Source organism: Molossus molossus, unplaced genomic scaffold (genome assembly GCF_014108415.1).
Source record: "Molossus molossus isolate mMolMol1 unplaced genomic scaffold, mMolMol1.p scaffold_m16_p_7, whole genome shotgun sequence".
NCBI classification, from domain to species: Eukaryota; Metazoa; Chordata; class Mammalia; order Chiroptera; family Molossidae; genus Molossus; species Molossus molossus.
Genome location: NW_023425401.1, coordinates 103,918,277 through 103,939,145, shown reverse-complemented (window position 1 = coordinate 103,939,145; position 20,869 = coordinate 103,918,277). Strand labels below are relative to the sequence as shown.

The 20,869-nt window shown below is 46.6% G+C and overlaps 2 protein-coding genes across 2 annotated transcripts; both read left to right on the top strand.

Moving 5' to 3' along the window:
* The first annotated feature begins 5,021 nt into the window (after nt 1-5,021).
* On the top strand, nt 5,022-5,954 carry LOC118620095 (olfactory receptor 2A14-like). The gene has a single exon (XM_036247121.1). It carries the CDS (start codon nt 5,022-5,024, stop codon nt 5,952-5,954), a length of 933 nt encoding a protein of 310 aa, XP_036103014.1.
* Nucleotides 5,955-19,710: 13,756 nt separating this feature from the next.
* Nucleotides 19,711-20,640, top strand: LOC118620126 (olfactory receptor 2A2-like). The gene has a single exon (XM_036247168.1). The coding sequence runs from the start codon at nt 19,711-19,713 to the stop codon at nt 20,638-20,640; it is 930 nt and encodes a 309-aa protein (XP_036103061.1).
* Nucleotides 20,641-20,869: the final 229 nt, after the last annotated feature.

The following is a 20,869-nucleotide window of genomic DNA, read 5'->3' as shown; positions in this document are numbered from 1 at the left end:
CCTTTCCAATTAGGATCCCTATTATTTTTTCTTCCTGTCTGATTGCTGTGGCTAAGACTTCCAGTACTATTTAAATAAGAATGGTGAAAGTGGACATCCCTGTCTTGTTCCTGTTCTTAAGAGGAATGCTTTTACTTTCTGCCCATTGAGTATGATGTTGGCTGTAGGTCTTTCATAAATGGGCTTTATTATTTTGAAATATGATCCCTCTATTCCCACATTGTGGTGTATCACATTTATTTATTTGCAAATATTTTACTATATTTCCATCCCTGGGATGAATCCCACTTGGTCATGGTGAAGAACTTTTTGATGTATTGCTGGATCTGATTTGCTAGTATTTTGTTCAGGATTTTTGCATTTATGTTCATCAGAGATATTGGCCTGTAGTTTTCTTTCTTTGTAGTGTCTTTATCTGGTATTGGAATTAGAATTATGCTGGCCTCATAAAATGAGTTTGTAAGTCTTCCTTCTATTTGAATTTTTTGAAATAGTTTGAGGAGAATGGGTGTTAGTTCTTCTTTGAATGTTGAGAGAAAATAATTTATGACATGACCTTGAAGTTTTATTGTTGGTGCCAGGACTTTCACACTTTAGCCACATCCTGACCTCACCCCCACCCTTCGGGAACTCCCAAACACACACACACACATTCCCACTGGACACGCGGAGCAAAATGAATGAACACGGGAGATGTGCTCATCAGCTCAGCCCCCGCAGGAGAAGAGCAAAGCCTTTCCATGGCTCTGGCAAGAGTAGGAATAGATGCAATTCCACAGGGTCTGTCCCTGATCATTACTGTGTCTGTGGGGAGGGAGCTGGGTTCCTGCGAACAAAGAAAAAGGCTTTGCTGGTGACCGCGAGCCTGTCACAGAGCTCTGTGAGGAGAGCTGTGTCTGGGCTCCACCTTCCCAGGTGTCCCCTGTAGAGAGGGGACCCAGTCCCATCCTTCTCTGTGAGGTCCCTCTAGGTCCAAGGCCATGTTTGAGGCACGGAACACAGGTTCTACCCCTGTAGGGAAGGAGCGCCCATTGGCCTTGCTGGAGGGGTTGGCAAGTGGGCTGTGGGTGAGGGGAGTGAAGGAGACGCCTGGCTCTGAGGGCTGGTGACAAAGCCTTCCACGTGCGCTCCTGAGCCTGCTTCACAGCGAGGTCCTGAGGGGTCTCTTGGACCACTGCCTGTCCCCATGGTGTGGTCATGCTGCCTCTGACCCTCTAAGACCCTCCTCGTCATCCTCATTTGGCAGCTCTTGGCCTCGCCATGGCTGTCAGAGCAGAGGAAGCAGCTGACCACCTGTGCAGGATATGATCTGGATAAGGGGGACAAAGACCTCCAGGGGCCACGTGGCCCGGGGGCCTCTTCCTACATGAAAAACCCTGCAGTCAGAGCTAAATGTTTGCTTGCCTGAGACTGATCATCCTGCCCCGCCCTGTACCTGCTTGTCTCTGCAGATTCCCGGAACAGCGTCTCACTTGTCCAGGGGAGAGAGGGCGTTCTCTTACAGGTAAACCCCAGTCTGTTGGCATGGAGACTCTCTGTTTGGCCCTGATTTTAGCAGAGGGATATGAAGCATGTGACCTGTTTCCTTATGATTGCTGGATCCAGAAGTTACTCCCCAAGGCTGGTTTTCAAGATCCCTGATAATGTGTGTCGAAGCACTGAGTAAGCATCTTATGTCACTTAACTCATTTCATTCTCTCAGCGATCCTACCAGGTAAGGTCTATTAGTCAGGGGGTTTTACAGATGGAGAAACTGAGGAACAGAGAAGCACAGACAGGTCACACAGCTAGGATGTAGCTGGATTGGAATCCAGGCTGTTGTGCTCAGAATCCAAATAAACTATGGTACTTGTTAGGATCAAGCTGAGTGTCACAGTAACTGGAGGTAGTAAATCATTTCTAAGTGAGAAAATTTGTCAATTCTGCGCTGCCCCCAGTCTCTGACAGAAAGCCCCAGGGCTCTTACCCTGAGTGACCCATGGAAACTTTTTCTTTGGGTCAGTGTTAAATATCCTAAATATGCCCCCCTTTCATGCAATAAGATTTTTCTCTCTCTCTCTGTCTCTCTCTATTTGGGATATTTGCAAAGCACAACTCCCTTCTGAGTTTTAAATGCTGTAGTTTTTTCCTTCAATGCAGGATTGAAGTTACTTTAAAAAATTCTTCCAGTTTATTATTTTTATTGTATTCTTGATAGCATTACAGATGTCCCCCAGTTCTGTCCCCCTCCTCATCCCCCTGCTCCCAGCCCCTCCCCACCCTGACCTGTTGTCTGTGTCCATTGGTTACGCATATATGTATGTAAATTCTTTGGTTAGTCTCTTCCTGTCCCCCGCCCCCACCAGATCTGTCAGTCTGTCAGATCATGCATTCATGCCTCTGGGCCTATTGTGTTCATCAGTTTATTAAGTTCATTAGGTTCCACTTAGAAGTGAGATCATGTGATATTTATCTTTCTTTAAATTCCTTTTTAAACTTCATTTTAAAAGTCAACATAAAAAACCATGAAGAAAAACAAAAGTAAAATAGTGTTTTTTAGTTTAGTTTTGTTTTTTATTTTCTCACCCAAGGACAATTTTGCATTTATGTTCAGGAAGAGTGGGAGGGAGAGAGGAAGGCAGAAAGAGAGAGGAACATTGATGTGAGTAACGCCCATCAAGTGGTTGCCACCCATTTTCCCCCAACTGGGGCCAGAGACAAACTATAACTGAGATATGTGCCCTTAGTGGGAACTGAACCCGGGACTCTCTGGTCCATGGGCCGATGCTCTAACCATTGAGCCAAACCAGCCAGGGTTAAAATAGTGTTTTTTATTTAAACTAAAAGTTAACCAAAAAAGAAAAGGTAAATCTGAAAGAGTTTACTATACCATAATTTTGTTGGTTCTCTGATCCCAATAATTTGGATTCTTCCTTGAACATTTTGTGGTCTTTTTAATACTGTTAATAACAGCTAACATGTAACATGCACCATCTAGCAGTCTAATGGTATTGAGTCTTCACATCAGCCCTTGACTCCAATCTGTACATTTCATGGTCTCTGTTCCTCACACCAGCCCTGTAGACAGCCGTGGTCCCTGTTGTACAGATGAGCACAGGGAGCCTTAGACACAGGACTTCCCGATCTTGGAGTTCGCCTTGCAGAATCGAGATCGGATGACGGTCTGACCGACGCTGTTAACCACACCGCTTTAGTCCTCATGTAAGGATCTGGCTCTTCTCAGTCCCTGCTAGTTTTCCTGCCAGGGAAGAACAGAGAAACGATCGACGGACTTTCCCCTTAGTCTGTGCACGGTTGCTTTTTCTTCAATGTGTCGCTGGCGTGGTCACGTCCGTCTTCATTTCAGGTGTCGGTCTCCTTATTGTATCTGCTCCAGGCCTTTCCTCGGATAAGGAAACACATCTGGCTTCTCAAGCTGACAAATTGAAAATGCAACCTCCTGCCAGGGTTTCAAAGGAGAAACACTGTGTTCCCTCTGTACCGCACCTTCTAGTGTCCTGTGCTCACCAGGGAGCCGGTGACAGCGTGTGTGTGCTGCCACTCTAGGGGTGTCTCCTCCAAAACTGTAAAAAGGAGCAGGTGACACCCCGTGTTCCATGGGGTTTGTCTGTACCTCACCTCGGATGAAATGAGCAGTTTCACTAAGAATTCTATTGGCCTCCTGCTTTATTCCTACCATTTAGAAATGTCTCCTCCCCAAAACATCTTACCACACTCTATTACATGCACAGTTCTGTGGTACCAGATTGTTTTCATTATGAACTTTGGTTAGTCAGTTCTAACCATCTGAGAAAAGGAAGCAATGACTGTCCTGGGCCACGGGCCCGGGGGCAGCGGGAACGAGACCAGCCCGCTGGGCTTTGCCTTTGTGCAGCCCCAGGTCCCGGCTCAGGTGCACTGAGCCTGCCTGCCCTTCCCCGCAAGGTCTCACCACCCTCACCTCGCCCCTGTCTGCTCTGACCCATCCCAGCACTGTCCTTGCAGAGAGAAATAGTCTTTACAGTCTCCTGCGTCCTCATTAGCTCTAAAGACATGCAGACAGGACTTTTTCTGAAGTCATTGTGTAATTTTGTTTCATTCCTTTGTCCCTTACTGCCTATGATGACATAATGTGCTTACTCCGGAAGAGGCCTAAAAGCTTACAGAATGTCCCTGCCCAGAGGTCTCAGGGAACCAGAATTCGGCTTCGTCCAGGGGGACCCACGCACAGAGTGTCCGATGTGCCCACAAAATGACATAACTCATTCTGCCACTAAAATATTGTTGTTCAAAAATTTGTCAGTTTCTTATTTTATATATCTAGTCATTGGATTTTCAACATATATATCCTTTAACCATGCTGTGCTTGCATTAATTTAGCAATAAACTAATTTATACCAAGTCACAACTGTATTTGTCAGCTCCAATGAAATCAACTCAGTCGTATTTGAGTGGTTCCGGAAGATGGTTTACTGCTGAATCTGAAATAAGCGGGTAGAATAGTATGTGAGAAGGTAGGAGGATAAGTGAGCAACATATAAAGAACAGAGGGGCCTCATGACTTCATATCTAGGACCCAGAAGGTGAGCAAGCCCAGGAAGTGGAACTGCCCCATTACAGATGTTTGGTCAGGGTCATCTCTCGTCCTTTCTACATCAACAATCCAGACACTCAGCCTCGAAGGGCAGCCTGGATCCCTGAATTCTCCACAACCATATATGTGTATAGTGTGTGTATCCTATTAGCTAGAGTACATAATAATGTATCCTATTATCTTGTATTTTATTACCTGTAGATAGATACATATATATTTCATTATTCCATTGATCAAGGGGCATTTTTTTTCTAATTTCTATGAGTAGGAGAGTTAGTTTGTTTGTCTTAACAATATATCTAACAATAAATGATTGAGAATCCATTCAAAGTAATACATTTCTAAATGCCCACACTGTAACATTGAGTGAATATTTTGTGTCTCGATTGACTTACAGCTGCGACCTTCCTGTCCTGGTCGTGAACTTATCCGTCTCTACCCCAGGAGAATGGGAGGCAACCAGACATGGCTCACGGAAGTCACCCTGCTGGGATTCCAGGTTGAGCCAGGACTGGAGTTTTTCCTCTTTGGACTTTTCTCTCTGTTCTATACCCTCACCCTGGTGTGGAATGGAGTCATCCTGGGCCTTGTCTGCTTAGATCGTAGACTTCACACCCCCATGTACTTCTTCCTCGCACACCTGGCCATCATAGACATGTCCTATGCTTCCAACAATGTCCCCAAGATGCTGGTAAACTTAGTGAGCCAGAAGAGGACCATCTCCTTTGTCCCTTGCATTATGCAGACTTATTTGTATTTGGCTTTTGCTCACGCGGAGTGCCTGATCTTGGTGGTGATGTCCTATGATCGGTTCGTGGCCATCTGCCAGCCCCTCCATTACTCTGTCATCATGAACTGGAGGGTGTGCGTGGCCCTGGCCGCCTCTTCCTGGGTATTCAGCTTCCTCTTGGCTCTGGTCCATTTAGTGCTCATCCTGAGACTGCCCTTCTGTGGGCCTCGTGAAATCAACCACTTCTTCTGTGAGATCCTGTCTGTCCTGGCGCTGGCCTGCGCGGACACCAGGCTCAACCAGGTCGTCATCTTTGTTGCCTGTGTGTTTGTCTTAGTGGTGCCCCTCAGCGTGGTGCTGGTGTCCTGCATACGCATCGCCTTTGCCATCCTGAGGATCCAGTCTGGGGAGGGCTGCAGGAAGGCCTTCTCCACCTGCTCCTCCCACCTCTGCGTGGTCGGGCTCTTCTTTGGCAGTGCCATCGTCATGTACATGGCTCCCAAATCCCGCCACCCTGAGGAGCAGCAGAAGGTCCTGTTCCTGTTTTACAGTCTTTTCAACCCTATGCTGAACCCACTGATCTACAGCCTGAGGAACTCAGAGGTCAAGGGCGCCCTGGGGAGAGCTCTGTGCAAGGAGAGGCCAGCTTGAGGGACCTCAGAGAGCAACATGTGGAGGGGCGTGTCTCCCTGTGCACTACGGTAGGAGGCATTTCTTGCCTTGTGCTGTTCTAAATGCCATATTAAAATAGACTGTGACAGGCCTAAAGCAATAACCTGAACCATATAGGCTTTTGAAAATAAGAAAGATGCATGTCTCTGTGACCTGGGGTAGGGCCAGATTCTCAGACATGATCCAAAAAGCACGAGGCATAAAATCTGAAAACTTAATAGATATTGAGCCTTTTAAAAAATGAATCACTCATTTTGGGGGCAGGGTGGGATCGGGAGGAGGGTGTCAATGAGGGAAAAAGGAGACACATCTTTAATAAAAATTAGTTAATAAAAACTGAAAAAAGAAATATGAATAATTCTGTTCACCAAAGTCAGCATTAAGAAAAAAGAAATGCAAGTCACAGAACATGTGGGTTGTGGATATATTTTAAGTATTATGATCAATCAAGTGTGGCCACAAGGGGAGACACCAGAGAGGCTTAGGGGGAAACAAAGTAGATCACACTCACAGGGCTTAGAGACACAGGGCATGGCCCACCGTGCAGGGCTCCATGGGGCAGACACCAGGAACATGGGGAGGTTAAACCATCACAGCAAACACCCAGGGAAGGGCCAGGGTGCGAGCAGGTGGGGGATCTAATACTACATCTCACTGTGTCGAGAAAGGGACCATGCAGAGCGATGGTGCAGGAGCTTCCATGGCTGGGGATACTCTGCCCCCGGAGCCCTAGTCACCTCACAGCAGTGATCTCCCTGGGAATGTGCCGCCTCTGTTCCCTGGAAACACCCGGCGCTGTGTTCTAGCGTGTGCTGCTGTTTGCTCATGTGTCCTAGCGTGCGCTGCTGTTTGCTCCTGTGTTCTAGCGCGTGCTGCTGTTTGCTCCTGTGTCCTAGCGTGTGCTGCTGTTTGCTCCTGTGTTCTAGCGTGTGCTGCTGTTTGCTCCTGTGTCCTAGCGCGCGCTGCTGTTTGCTCCTGTGTCCTAGCGCGCGCTGCTGTTTGCTCCTGTGTCCTAGCGCGCGCTGCTGTTTGCTCCTGTGTCCTAGCGCGCGCTGCTGTTTGCTCCTGTGTCCTAGCGTGCGCTGCTGTTTGCTCCTGGGTTCTAGCGTGCGCTGCTGTTTGCTCCTGGGTTCTAGCGTGCGCTGCTGTTTGCTCCTGGGTTCTAGCGTGCGCTGCTGTTTGCTCCTGGGTTCTAGCGTGCGCTGCTGTTTGCTTCCTGGGTTCTAGCGTGCGCTGCGTTTGCTCCTGGGTTCTAGCGTGCGCTGCTGTTTGCTCCTGGGTTCTAGCGTGCGCTGCTGTTTGCTCCTGGGTTCTAGCGTGCGCTGCTGTTTGCTCCTGGGTTCTAGCGTGCGCTGCTGTTTGCTCCTGGGTTCTAGCGTGTGCTGCTGTTTGCTCCTGGGTTCTAGCGTGTGCTGCTGTTTGCTCCTGTGTCCTAGCGTGCGCTGCTGTTTGCTCCTGTGTCCTAGCGTGCGCTGCTGTTTGCTCCTGTGTTCTAGCGTGCGCTGCTGTTTGCTCCTGTGTCCTAGCGCGCGCTGCTGTTTGCTCCTGTGTTCTAGCGTGTGCTGCTGTTTGCTCTGCTCTTCTCGGTTTCCTGTCAGTTGGAAAACCCACGTGCCCAGTTCTGACCTCGTGCATTTGTGTCCTTTCCTGCCTCTCCCCCGGTGTTAAATCGTCCCCTGACACCTTGCTCTGCGATTTGATCACAAATATCTTTTGCCGTCTTCTCTCAAGAAGATTTGAACAATCTGGCTTCCATCCATGATAGTCAAAACATCTATCAGCAAGAAATATATTGAAGTAATTTGTACAGGAAGAGCAGTTGGCAAATGTAAACTTCATGCCCAGATAATAATAACTCCTTGATCTCTAAAAGCAACATGAAAATAAATCATTCATAATTTTAACTCACCAAACCCTGACAAACTGGATAATAACTTCAAATTCTAAAGCAAATTTCTAAAATACAATGCTTCCATCTGTGAGAATAAAGCAAAATAAAAAAACTCTTTTCTGTCACCAAACTGTAATTATTTGCGGTTAAGCCACAAGCGGGGATGGATCAGCGCAGCTGCGGGGAGAGAGGCGGAGCGGGAGGCGGCAGCAGCCACAGGGCAGGGCCCGGGGACGCAGGCCCTGCGGGCATGCTCTTGCAGGTGCAGCAAAGCCCAGCAGTTCTGGAGGTGTTGAAGGTCATCGAGGTGAATGTTTCCAAACACCTGTCCGGAGGACGGCTGTGCAACACCGACGAGGACCACAGCTGACATCCCGAGGCCGCGCTGTGGGCCCCTGTGGGCGGTGCCCGTGAACATCTGGTCCTGCACGAGGCGCTGTGGCTCCTTCACTTCCTGGAGCGTGGCGGCCACAGGGTGGGGAGGGAAAGTGAAGAACTGGCTACGCAGGCAGATGAATAGAAGCAAATGACGAAAATGAACATTTTATCTGACACTGAAAACCTTATCTCACAAGAAAGGAAGTGGAAGGAAAACACTAACGGGGATTCTCCTTCTGGTCCGACAGTGTGACGAGCTCTGTGGACATGGTCCTCCGTGAAACGGGTGGAATTTGTTCTAGACAAGAGGTTAATATCTCTGGAAATGGCCCTAAGAGGATACATCAAATGAAGAAACATTTATTCAAGAAAATCTACCAAAATTCAGTAAGGACAGGGCCTTCCTGTGATATCTGAACCACGATCCCCTGCTCCCTCCCCTGCTCAACTCATGGACCAGACATTCCAGACACAGGCAGGCAGACCACAGGGCGCCCCCTCTCCCTAATCCCCATCACTGGGCTGTCTCCCAGGAGGGGCAGGACAGCAGCATCCCTTATGCTGCTCCTGGGCTACCTGCTACTGAGGCTAGTTCAGGGGCATTGACTCGGAGAAGTGGGGGATCCCTTCTCCTGCCCAGCCCCCACTCCTGGGACAGAGACATTTCCTTGGGCAGAAAACCAGCAAAGGCTAGTCAAGGATTTCTGAGGCTAGAGCCCCCGGCCTGACTCCTCTCTGAGAGCCCAGCTCCTACAATGGAGACCACTCAGGGAGGAGTGTGCCATGGCCCTCAACCTAGCCCAAAGCAGTGACTCAGAGAATTTTCTGGAGGTAAAGTAGGCCAGTCATCAAAGAGCTGGTAATCTCTCCTCCAGGAGCTGACTTCATTTGCAACACACTGTGGAGAAATCCAAGCCTAGGGGCTCTCTGAGAACCAGCCCTTTGCAAAGAAGTTGGTAGATTCTTTGGAGACAGGGGCTGAACTGTTGGCTGGCTCGGTTGCAGGCAAGAACTGGAGAAAAAAGTAGCTGGGAGGGACACTCTAGGGGTTGGAAGGGATCTCAAATACTAAGTAACCTCTGATGGATTCCTTCAGTGGGGCCCAAATTTGATTTGTTTGATCTTTCCAGCAATTTATGCCCTGGCTCACTGTTGAAAACAGGAGACTGATCAGCCCACAGTTAGTGTGGAGTTAACAGCTGGGCATGGTGAGGGAACAGGCAAAGAGCCCTGGCCAAACCCCCTCATCCCTGGATGAATGGAGTCGTCCCCCAGGTTGCAACCCATGGAAAGCTACATCCTCTGATGTCATCACTTAACACTAAAGTACAGTGCAGGGGAGAACAGACTTCACTAAAATAATCCAGCCTAATAATAAACAAATAAATAACCAAGCAGGTGACAATCAAAAGCCCCAGAGGTGATGTGAGGAAGGTACAAAGACCCTAAGTCTCATCTAAAATGTCCTTCTTCCAACAAGAATTATGAGCCAGGTACAGAAACAGGAAAGGGTGACCACACTCGGGGAAAAAGCAGACACAGAAAGTGCCTGTGAGAGGGACCAGGGGCTGGATGTAATAGACAAAGACTCAGAGTAGCCATTAGAAACATGTCCGATGACCTACAGGAAACTGTGACTAAAGGAGTGAGGACTGTACCTGTGTGGACCCCCAGGTCACATTTCTGTAGACAGAGAATGCATTTCCCCGCTCAGGTTGTCCCCGCGGGCGGAGGGATACCGGTCACACATCCGTCGTGCTGCCTGCGGCCCTCTGCGTGGTGGTTTCACAGGGACCTGGACCGGGAGCCTAGACACTTGCTATCTGGAATGGGACGAGGGAGGGGAGAGGGATTTGCTGACGTTCCCTCATGAGTGTGTGCTCACACTCAGCACACACAGGGCCCGGGGAGAGTTTCTGGGGGGATTTGAGGGAAAGGCGTAGGGGAGGGCGCTGGTACCACTGTGCAGTTCCCCACATTATCCCAATAGTCTGTCTTCCCGCCTTTCACAGATGCCCCAGATGCAGGAGTGACCCCTCAGCAAGAGACTGCTCTGTGCCCTTCAGCGCTCCTGCCCGTTCCTGGAGGCTGCTGGGTGCCCGTGCTGCCCCGCTGACCTGGCGCTGCTGTGGGCCATCGAACCGCACAGGGGCCGAGCTCACCCTCCCGAAGCGGAACCGGGGGCACCTCCGTGACGTTGAGAGGAGAGGCAGTGGCTGACAGCGAGTAAAGGAAGGAAGGGGGCTCTAATGTCCCATCGGTGCCTACGAGAGGCTCACAGCTGCACCGTTACACCCGCCGCAGAAGGGTGACGTCGTGTTTGCCCAAACCGGCCTTGCTGGTAGGACCCGACAGGGTCAGGTGGAAGCCTGCGGTCCCAAGCGGCATTGCACTGGGAGACATGTTGGTCATGTGACATGATGGTAACCTGGATCAATTGTTGGCAACTGGGGTCCTGATGCCGTGGCAGTAACTTTGACCCCTAGTTTTTAGGTTGTTCCTACCACACCGGCTCTCTTTTGAGGAGAAGTTTCCAGAAGCCACTGTCCACGTGGCCGCCGGACCCCGTGCTGAACAGTTCTCAGCTGCTGATCACTGCACCTGTGAACCTTGATGATCCGCTGCGGAGAAAGGTCCCTGGTTGAAAGGACAAAGTGCATCAGCTCTCTCGGTGCGTGGTGGGCTGTGCACAGGTATATTTATTTTTGTGAGGGGAAAGCTATTCAACAGAGCAGAAGACAGTGGGTTTCTGTGGGAATGAAACATACACTTCACATGGTAGGCATGGATCCCTGGGGTAGTGGCCCCACCCCAACAGGAGGAAGTTTCTAGGAGGCCTGTGGCACCCCCAGACTAAATTACACCTAGGCAGAAGTACAGCTTATCTAACTTTACTGTGGAGACCCAGTTTCTGTGGGGAACAAGTCAGACATCATGCTGACTGGTGCCATCGGTGTGCCGTGGAAATGACAAGCATGGCGGGTGCCCCGCAGGACAACACGAGGGCTTTGGGGGAGCTGGCTGTTGGTGTTGCTGGACGCTCTGATGGAACTTTGATGAGGACTGAGAGTCAGTGGGAAGAGATGTGTTTACTAGAACGAGCAGATTAGAAAGGATTCTCTCCCAGAGGAAGGCAAGAGATAGGAGTCAGCCTGGAAACGGGTTGAGACCTCAGTGAACTGGGTCGGTGGACTCAGCAGATGGTGCCGGGTAAGCTAGGAGTCAGTCCGCACCCAGCAGGACCTCTGGACCGTTTCGATATAAATGGAGGCTCAAGTAACTGTGGGGCACTGGTCCTGCATTCCCGCTGCTGAGCCCAGGGGTGCACTTTGGGGACCTTAGCGACCTTGAGACTTGTTCAGGCTCTCAAGAGGCGCTCGTGGTTTTCACTGATGCGCTGGGACTACCCTCTCCCCACGAACAGATCAGAAGCCGTCACCTGTGTCATTCTGAATGACAGTGTCCTCACCACGCTCCAGGGGAGGGACAGAGGTGGGCCCCGCTTACAACAGCACACAACAGAAGTCAGTTTCAGTACAAGCCTTTACGCGGAGCTAGGGTAACCAGCTGTGTCCCCAGCTGACCTGTAACCCCAATACAAGTGGACCAGGTGTGAGTATAATAAAACCTGGCCATAATAATGACCTGGTACAGGCAAGGGCCACGGCTGTTGGGGAGGGAGCGCAAATCCCTCTGGGACTCTTACAGATGTGCCTGCAGTGAGAGCCAGTGTACAGGACCTTCCCCTGACATGGTGAGCACAGGCTTTGCTGCTGAGATCCACACCTGCCGTGAACATGCGGTGCAAACACGGATCCTGCGAGTGGACGCGTGGGAGGGGGTCGAAGCCTCCCAGGAGGTGACCCCGGCGAGACCCGCAGCGGAGGCACCTGGTTGGCCAAGCGTCTGCTCCTCCCGGTGTCCGACAGCGCCGCCCGCTCTCCACCTCACTCAGGGCACCGAGCGCCTTCAGATGGGCACGAAGATGTGCCGGCGCCGTCATGGCTTCGCGGGCAGCTGCTTCCTCGGGTCCTTCCCTGAGCTGCAGGGCTCCTCCAGCTGTTGGCGCGGCCCCGCCATGGCTGTCTGCACAGCATCAAATACACGGTCCCGCGTCCGCTGTTCGAATGCTCTCCTGCACGTGGTGCTCAGGTGAGTGGACTGTGCAACCACGGATTTGCTCAAGTGAAGTTATAAAAATAGAAAATGGAGCCCTGGCCGGTGTGGCTCAGTCGTTGGAACATCAGCCCTCACACCGAGGGGTCACCGGCACGATTCCTGGTCAGGGACACGAACCTGGGTTGCAGGTTCCATCCCTGGTCCCGGAAGGGGTTGTGTGGGAGGCAGCCAATCCATGTGTCTCTCACTTCGATCTCTCTCCCTCTCTCCCTCCCTCCATTCCTTGCACTCTCTCTAAAAATCAATGGAAAACATATCCATGGGTGAGGATTATTAAAAAGGGAAGTGGAAAGATACTTTGGAATATTCTAATGCTGTCACTTAGAGAAAGGCACAGAAATGGAAATAGCTCCCCTCTGGCTGGGGCCTCAGGAGGACTTGGATGATCCAGGTGGATTCTGGAGGACACACAGCTGGTAGTAAAGACAGTGGAGACAGGACGGACCTCTCCCAGGGCAAACGCAGGGTCTAAGACACTGCACAGCCATTAAGGGAAAGGACTCTCTGGGCAGGTGAATTCTAAAGATGGCCTTCTGAGACACCTGTGCCCTCATCATCTAACGGGGCACTGATCTAGGTCCTGCGCTGAAGGGATTGTGCAGATCAATTGATCTTAAATGCGGAGGTAATTCTTGGTGGATCTAGCCCAACCAGGAGAGCCTTTTAAAAAGAAGAGAGGCTTTCTCTCTCCAAGGGCAGAGGAGGAAGGCCAATGGGAACTGTGAAGACAAAGGGGCCGCGTGCGCAGATGAGCACCTCAGACCCAGCCCCAACCTTGGTTTGGGCTGTGACACCTGTGCTGAGAATTAGCCGAGCCCATCAGGCCCTCTGCCCAGTGGAAACCGTGGGACAATGTGTGTGTGTGTAGTTCTAAGACCTTAATCTGTGCAGATTTGCTGCAGCGGTAGAATTCTTGAGCACCTGTGCGACCAGGTGACATTCATTTGTTTCCAGCTCTGGCCCTTGCTAGATTGGTCGTCTACCACTTAGTGCAAAGGCATTACCTTTACTAAGGACCCCTTTGAAGTCTTAAAAATTACTAAGGACCCAAAGACATTTTCTTTATGTGATTATACTTGTAGGTATGTGTCACGTTAAGAATTCAACCTGGGAATTTATTAAATACTTCTAATTCATTTAGAAATCTTTCTATTACATGTTACCATAAAGAGTGTCTTTTTATGATAAATACCATCTTGTCTTAAAGATGGAAAGAGAGAAGAGTAGCTATGTTGTACAGTTTTGAAAGATTGTTATGTTTAGTTTAACAGAGGATAACGATTTTGTTCTACATTCTGTCTGTTGTGATATCACATCTCATATCGCCTCTGGAAAACTCTACTGTGCACTCATGGGAACGGAGGATGAAAAAGGCACAATGTGTCTAAATATTATTGTGAAAGCAGTTTTGACCTCAGAGACCCTTTGGGAGGTTCTCAGAGATTCCCAGGGGCATCTGGACCACACTCAGAGAATTCATAACAGTGTGTTGAAGCATCGATCTCCATACCTGTAGATTGAAAATTATGGTCAGATTGAACTATGTGGTCAACATACAGTATTTGGCCCATTTTCTGAAACATAAGAAGGACTCAATAATTGTTGCTTATGAATATTATAATCCTTCCTCATTTGTACCTATCAACCCCTACTACCGATACAGATCTATTCTCTCTTGGGTTCCCCTCCCAGGTTCCTTGGGAACCCACCTCTCAACTACCTAAAAGTCCCAGCCTCTCATGTTCCTTCATGGGGATTGTAGAGACGCATTCATAAGACTAATAATTTTAAGAGTTTGGGCACTATAATTTGCGATATCTGTTAAAGGTCTAAATCCCTTGAGATATCTGAAAGTTTACATAGAAACAGTACAATGCTAGTATCCACCCTGCCTGTTTTCTCTAAGTATTTTTCCTCTCAGGACAGTCAGACCCAATCTTAGCTCTCCTCCAGAGAGAAAATTTAGAGATTTGCTTTTTTTCCCCGCAGGGACAAGACAACTAGGCAGGATATCTTACGATCCTTCTGGGAATTTGAACTCTCAGTAGGAACTCAATGCTCTTAATTCATCTGATTCTGAAGTAAAAGCTGTGCTCCTGGGGTTCTCTGCGGAACCTGTGGATTTTCCTGTACCGGCTTTAAGCCTCCAAGAGTGCTAAGGCAGCAGGATACCGTCCCCAGTTAGAGGGACCTCTCTCACCTCTGTGGGTTTATTCCAGGTAGACAGATACTCGTGAGGTATCTCTCTGTGCAGCATCTCCCTGTGCAGGAGAGGTGAAGTCATGCTGGGAGGCAGTTTTCAGTACAGGTAGCTGATGTAGGCAGGACAGCAGCAGAAACCACTTGGCTACGTGGACAAAGGTGACCTTTCCCCCTGACTCACGTTGTGCCTTGCAGGTAGATATAATAGGCACCTAGATTTCTGCCTTTCTTGTCTTAGGGACCTCTGCCTTGCCCTCCCTCAGTATCCCTCCCACCCCCCGCCACGTGCCTGCGTGGTGGACGTCAGGGTCAGCTCGGCTCCATGAGAGGCTTCAGATCCAGGCATTGTTTCTGAGTGAGGCTCTGACATAGCCAGATGAAAGACGTTACGTGTCACCTGTCCTAGTGATGGTGGTGATGTCCAGGGATAGTTCTCTCCATGGAAGAGATTGTCCCAGCAAGAGTTACAGTACATCACCTCTGTGCTGAAACAGTGTGTGGTGTAAGTTTGCTACATAGTTATTTCCTTTCCTGACCATCCCAGGTTATGAGCCTTTGGTGATGACTCTCAGATGGGAAACCGCAGTGTTTTATGTGAATATCCTTCCTGTCCTAAAAGGTTTGAAGGAGTGTCAAGACTGCTGACAGGAGTTGGAGAAGTAGAATAACGCTCCGCAGATCAAGAAACACCGACTTACAGGACTGCCCAGGTGAAGAACTGCTCAGACTGACCATACAAACCTTTGGTTATTTGAGCTGCAATTGTTTTATTTACTGTGCTGGGAAGGTGAAATTCTGGGTGTTCTCCCACGGTTTTTTCTCCTCTATCCCAGTACTGTACCTGCTTCAGAGTTTTACTCTCTCTTCAGTTTCATTTTTATGTTGCTTATTTTTGAACAGCAAAACCATTACAATGGGAGTGAAAATAAAAATAAAATGAATGTAAAATGAAAGGGTAAATCTATTTACTCAGACACAAAAAAATTACTAGACTATAAAGTTAATAAATAAATATTTCTACTGAATAGTGCTAGGTTGAGTTACCTTTAACAATACTATTATTTTTTATGTTCAGAGATTAAACGTGTTTCAGTTATTACTTATTGTGTCCAATTATGTCTAAGTAGAATTTTGCAATTCTGATGTTGCTATGTTTACTTTCTATAATATAGGGATATTCTTTAATTGTAGCAGAAACTGATGTCACAAACTTAATGCACATTTACATAGAAACTTCCCAAATGTACTCATATTTTTAAAAGTGAAAATCTATTATTATGTCTTTGATTTATTTTCCAGTGATTAAATTCTAACTGTGAACTTTTCTAGTAAAATATAAATCACGTCTTGGTCAATAGAAACTGGCAAATAGAAGATGCTTAGCATATACATTTTTTGAACTAAAAATGACAAGCATCTATTTCACAAACATTTCCTGAGTGCCTACATCATCAAGAACTGTACTAACTATTTTGAGACATAAAGATGTATAAGAAATATTACCCATCACCAAGAGTTAATTATTTAGTGAAAGGGAGTCTCTGTTTCAATAAATGATATTTGGTCTAAGTCTCTTTTCATCTTAGATACTATCTTGAAGTGTATCCGTATCTTTATAGTGAGGATGTAACTCTTTGAACCGTTACCATTGGCCAGGATTGCACCTTTACTAGGTTCCTGAAGAGCCCCTATCAACAATCTGGTCTAACTCCCAAGAGTAGCAAAGACCCTCCTTTTAGGCTGTCTGGTGACCAGCCTTCTAATGGGAGAAGGCAAGCAGGCTGCCAGTCTTCTTTTTAAAACAACTGGTCATGAGCTACAATCTCGTGGTTCAGAGGAGGAGGGCCCCCCTGCCCTGCGACGCCCTTCAGGAAAGCACGCGGAGAGCAGTCATTGGCTCAGTGGGCCGCCGCCCTGGGGTTTCTAATGACCCACGTGCATCTCCCAACTCAGTATGTGCCAGCCCGAGAGTTTGCTTCATCTAAGCCAGATGTTCTCCAAAGGAATAGACAGTGATCATCAACAGTTTTAAAGTTACCGAGTTCATCAAATACTCATAAGCATTCCAAAACGCGTGAGTTAAAACTGCATTTATTATCTCAAGAGATTTAACTCACAGTTATCCGGAGTGCCTTGTCTGCTCTGTTTAAACCTTCCTGTAAGGCTTGTGTGATACAGTGGCATTGTATCTATGCAACATGGATGGTATTCATTGTATAAAGATGCCGTTTAGCTTGTCATTCCTGCACAGGCAGACCTTTCCCTCTTGTTAATGTGTCGTGAAGAGTCATATATCACACACGGCATCCCCCTAGAAAACAGTGGTTCCTCTCAAGCCAGAAACTGGAATCGAGTAGAAAACATCAGAGTAGACACCTCGCGAAAAATCTGCATCTCTTGTTCTTCACATTGTGGATGTAAAGATGTCTAGAAAGGAAATCTGAATAGTGGTGTTAGGATCATTTCTTTCACATGGAACCATATAGAACCTGGGGAGTAAGAAACACAAATAAATGTCACGTGAAATTGTGTCAATTCCTTCAAATTAGGGGTACACAGCTCAAGTAGCAGGTGGAATAAGAATAAGAATAAGAAGGAATTTCAGCCTCGTAACCAAATAGCTACATGCATTATGAGTCAGGTGTACTTAAGTTTTGTGGAGTGTTAATTTCCATTTAATAGTTTTCTGCTTTCTCAGTGTTTAGCATCAATCTGAGATAAGAGTGAACCAGAGGAAGCGGATGATAAGCAGGCTTCTACCCGAGCATCGAAAGAGAATCGATGCTCCTTTGGCAGCCAGCATGGCAGCAACAGCCAGGAATGTGGGACAGCCACCTGGGGAAGCGAATCAGGCTGACGGGCTTGGGACTGTTTGTTAGACCCCCTCCCTGCTGGTGGTTTCTCACAGAGCTGTCTTCATACGTCTGGGATTTTGCTTGTTTGGTTTTTAGGTGACTGGAGATAGAGAGATACATACCCAGATGCATAAATTGTGTGACTGATTACACTGAGCACTTGAAATCTCAGAATTAACTATAAAGATTCATGAGAAAACCCAAAATACATATGTGTAAAGTTTATCACTGAAGCGTTACCCTAGTGAGATGATAAATACATTAAAATATTTATATTCAAGGACGTAGAGTGCAGCTGTTCAGAACATGCTGCCTGGAAATATTCTGACGTGGGAAACAGTTCCTGGTGTGTTTCTAAAGGAAATAGATAAATAGTCACACTGTTTGATATACATATATTTAAATTCATGATATATATGAAAATAAATGGGTAGTAAAAGGTTTATCTGTATATACAAATTATTAATCACTTGTAGTATTTTCTTTAGGGCATTGCCTCTTTAATCTTCAGTAGAGTTTCATAATGTTTTTCTAAGAAGCTTTTGAAACTTGCTGTCAAATGTTTATACAAGGTAAGAACCACTGTATTCACACAATGAACCACACTCTTAAAACGATCTCTAAATTTAAAGTATTTAAGAGTGTGTAACTTTCTAAATAGGAATAAAACAAGTGACTAATGTAAAGTTGATAATTAATGTTAGTTACAAACATATATTTTGCCTAAAAATAAACGACTAAATAACATTAAGACCACTTTCTTCAATGCTAACAATGTTAATTTAGTGAAACAGATTTGACTCCATGGAAGGGAAGCCTGTTGAAGCTGTTTTTAATTTTCAGAAATATAAGAATCTGTTATCCCAGTAACAACTTGTATTCCAAATTACATGCTTCCTCTTTTTGAAAGAGGACATGAGAAATGTGGCAGAAATCAGGATAAAAGTAGAAATGAGTAAAATCCAGATATTGGTTTATAAATATAATTCCTCATGGAAGTACTCAAAAACTATGGAAACATGTTAAAAGAACAAAAGGGCAAGCTTGGAGGGTTTATATCTCAAATAATTAAGCACGAATCAATAATAATGATCATTATAATCCTTTGATAAAAATTGATGAGTCCATACAGATAAAAAGATGATAGATACAGATGCATGAGGATATATCGATGATTGATAGATAGGTGGATAGATGATAGAACTTTTCCTTATATGGAAAGTGACAACCAATAAATATAACAACAATGATGGAGTGAGGACACCACGTTTTGCAACTGTCATTACTAATAATTGAGTCAGACAAGATCATCAACAGGTACTGAAATTAGTGACTGGGAAGCTTTATGAGAAACAGAATATTATGCAGTACTTTTAATGGGTGCTCCAGAAATTACATCAGGGAAAAGGATAATGATTTTATAATGGAGATATTTGGGAGACACCATCTTCACCGGGTGATCCAAGTTATAATGGAACAAATGAACATCGTGCATCTACTTATGGAAGACACTGGAGGATACTTATTTTTTCTGCAGAAAGTGAATAATCTTAATAATGATGAGGAACTTCATACAATTTCAATTTGGGGAACATTCTACTAAAGAACTTCTCTGTCCTCTTTCACAATTCAGTAGTCATGAATGGCAGACAGATTGAAGAACTATTTCAGATGAAAGGAGACTAAAAATACGTGGCATTAAATATAATATGGAATCTTGGATTTTGTCCTGGATGTGGGGAGTAGAGAGAGAATATTGTAGTTTAAAGAATCACATCAACATTAAATTGCCTGATTATGATCATTATAGTGTGGTTAGATTAGTGAATGTCTTTGTTCTTGGTAAAAAATATGAGGAATTTAGGAGAAAATGGGCATCATGTCTACACTTTAATCTCAAGTGGTTCAGAAAAAAGTAATACTCATATATAATAATGTAGCAAAAAAGAGAATGATAAGGCAAATATCAAAGAAATATTAAAATTGGTTGAATCTGAATATATTGGAGTTCTTGGCATAATTCTTGACCCTTTTCTGTACGTTTAAATGTATTTCATATTAAAAGTTAAAAATCGGTAAGTAATTTTGGGGAGTAGGAGAAGCTTTCAAGTAGGGACAAGGAAACAACTTTTCTCAGAGCTCATTTTGAAATAAATAACTCCAATTTTTGTTGATTCTCCAGCTCTGACCTTTTATCACTCTTCAATCCTTGACCAGCGCTCATTAAGGGATGGAGGACAACCAGTCATGGGTCGTGGAGTTCATCCTGGTGGGATTTCAGCTCAGTGCAGAGATGGAAGCGTTTCTCTTCTGGATCTTCTCCCTGTTCTATATCTTCAGTATGTTGGCAAACGGTGTGATCTTTGCACTCATCTGTCTGGACCAGAGACTACACACCCCCATGTACTTCTTCCTCGCACACCTGGCCATCATAGACATGTCCTATGCTTCCAACAATGTCCCCAAGATGCTGGTCAACTTAGTGAGCCAGAAGAGAACCATCTCCTTTGTCCCATGCACTCTGCAGACATTTTTGTATTTGGGTCTTGCTGAAACAGAATGCCTGATTTTGGTGGCAATGTCCTACGACAGGTTTGTGGCCATCTGCCACCCCCTCCAGTACATTGTCATCATGAGCTGGAGAGCTTGCACAGTGTTGGTTGTCACTTCCTGGTCATGTGGGTTTGTCCTGGCTCTGATACATGTGATTCTCCTTGTAAGGTTGCTCTTCTGTGGGCCCCAGGAAGTAAACCACCTCTTCTGTGAGATCCTGTCTGTCCTCAAGCTGGCCTGTGTTGATACATGGATCAACAAAGTGGTCATCTTTGCTGCTTCGGTCTTTGTCTTAGTCGGGCCCCTCTGCATAATGCTCGTTTCCTATATGCGCATCCTCTGGGCCATCCTTAATATCCAGTCAAAGGAGGGACGCAAAAAGGCCTTCTCCACCTGCTCCTCCCACCTCTGTGTGGTCGGACTCTTCTTTGGCATAGCCATGGTGGTTTATATGGTCCCAGAATCCAGTCAACGAGAAGAGAAGGAGAAAATACTGTCCCTCTTTCACAGTGTCTTTAACCCGTTGCTGAACCCCCTCCTCTACAGCCTGAGGAACGTGCAGGTGAAAGACGCCTTGTATAGAGCCCTGAAGGTGAGGGCCATGTGAAGGGTGGACAGGTGTTCAGCTGGGGATTGCCTTAGAAAATACGTGGTTCGGCGAAGGAAAAACTCAGAAAAATATCCCAATTAGAAGTTTGATGTAAACACAGTGATTGTTCAAATTCTAGCTTTGGAAAGAGGGTAAAATTCCAGCTAGGAGCCTAACTTCTGAGGCTGAAATGGGACAACTAAATGATCAAAATAGTTGTTCTTTAAAAAAAAAAAATACTGAATTC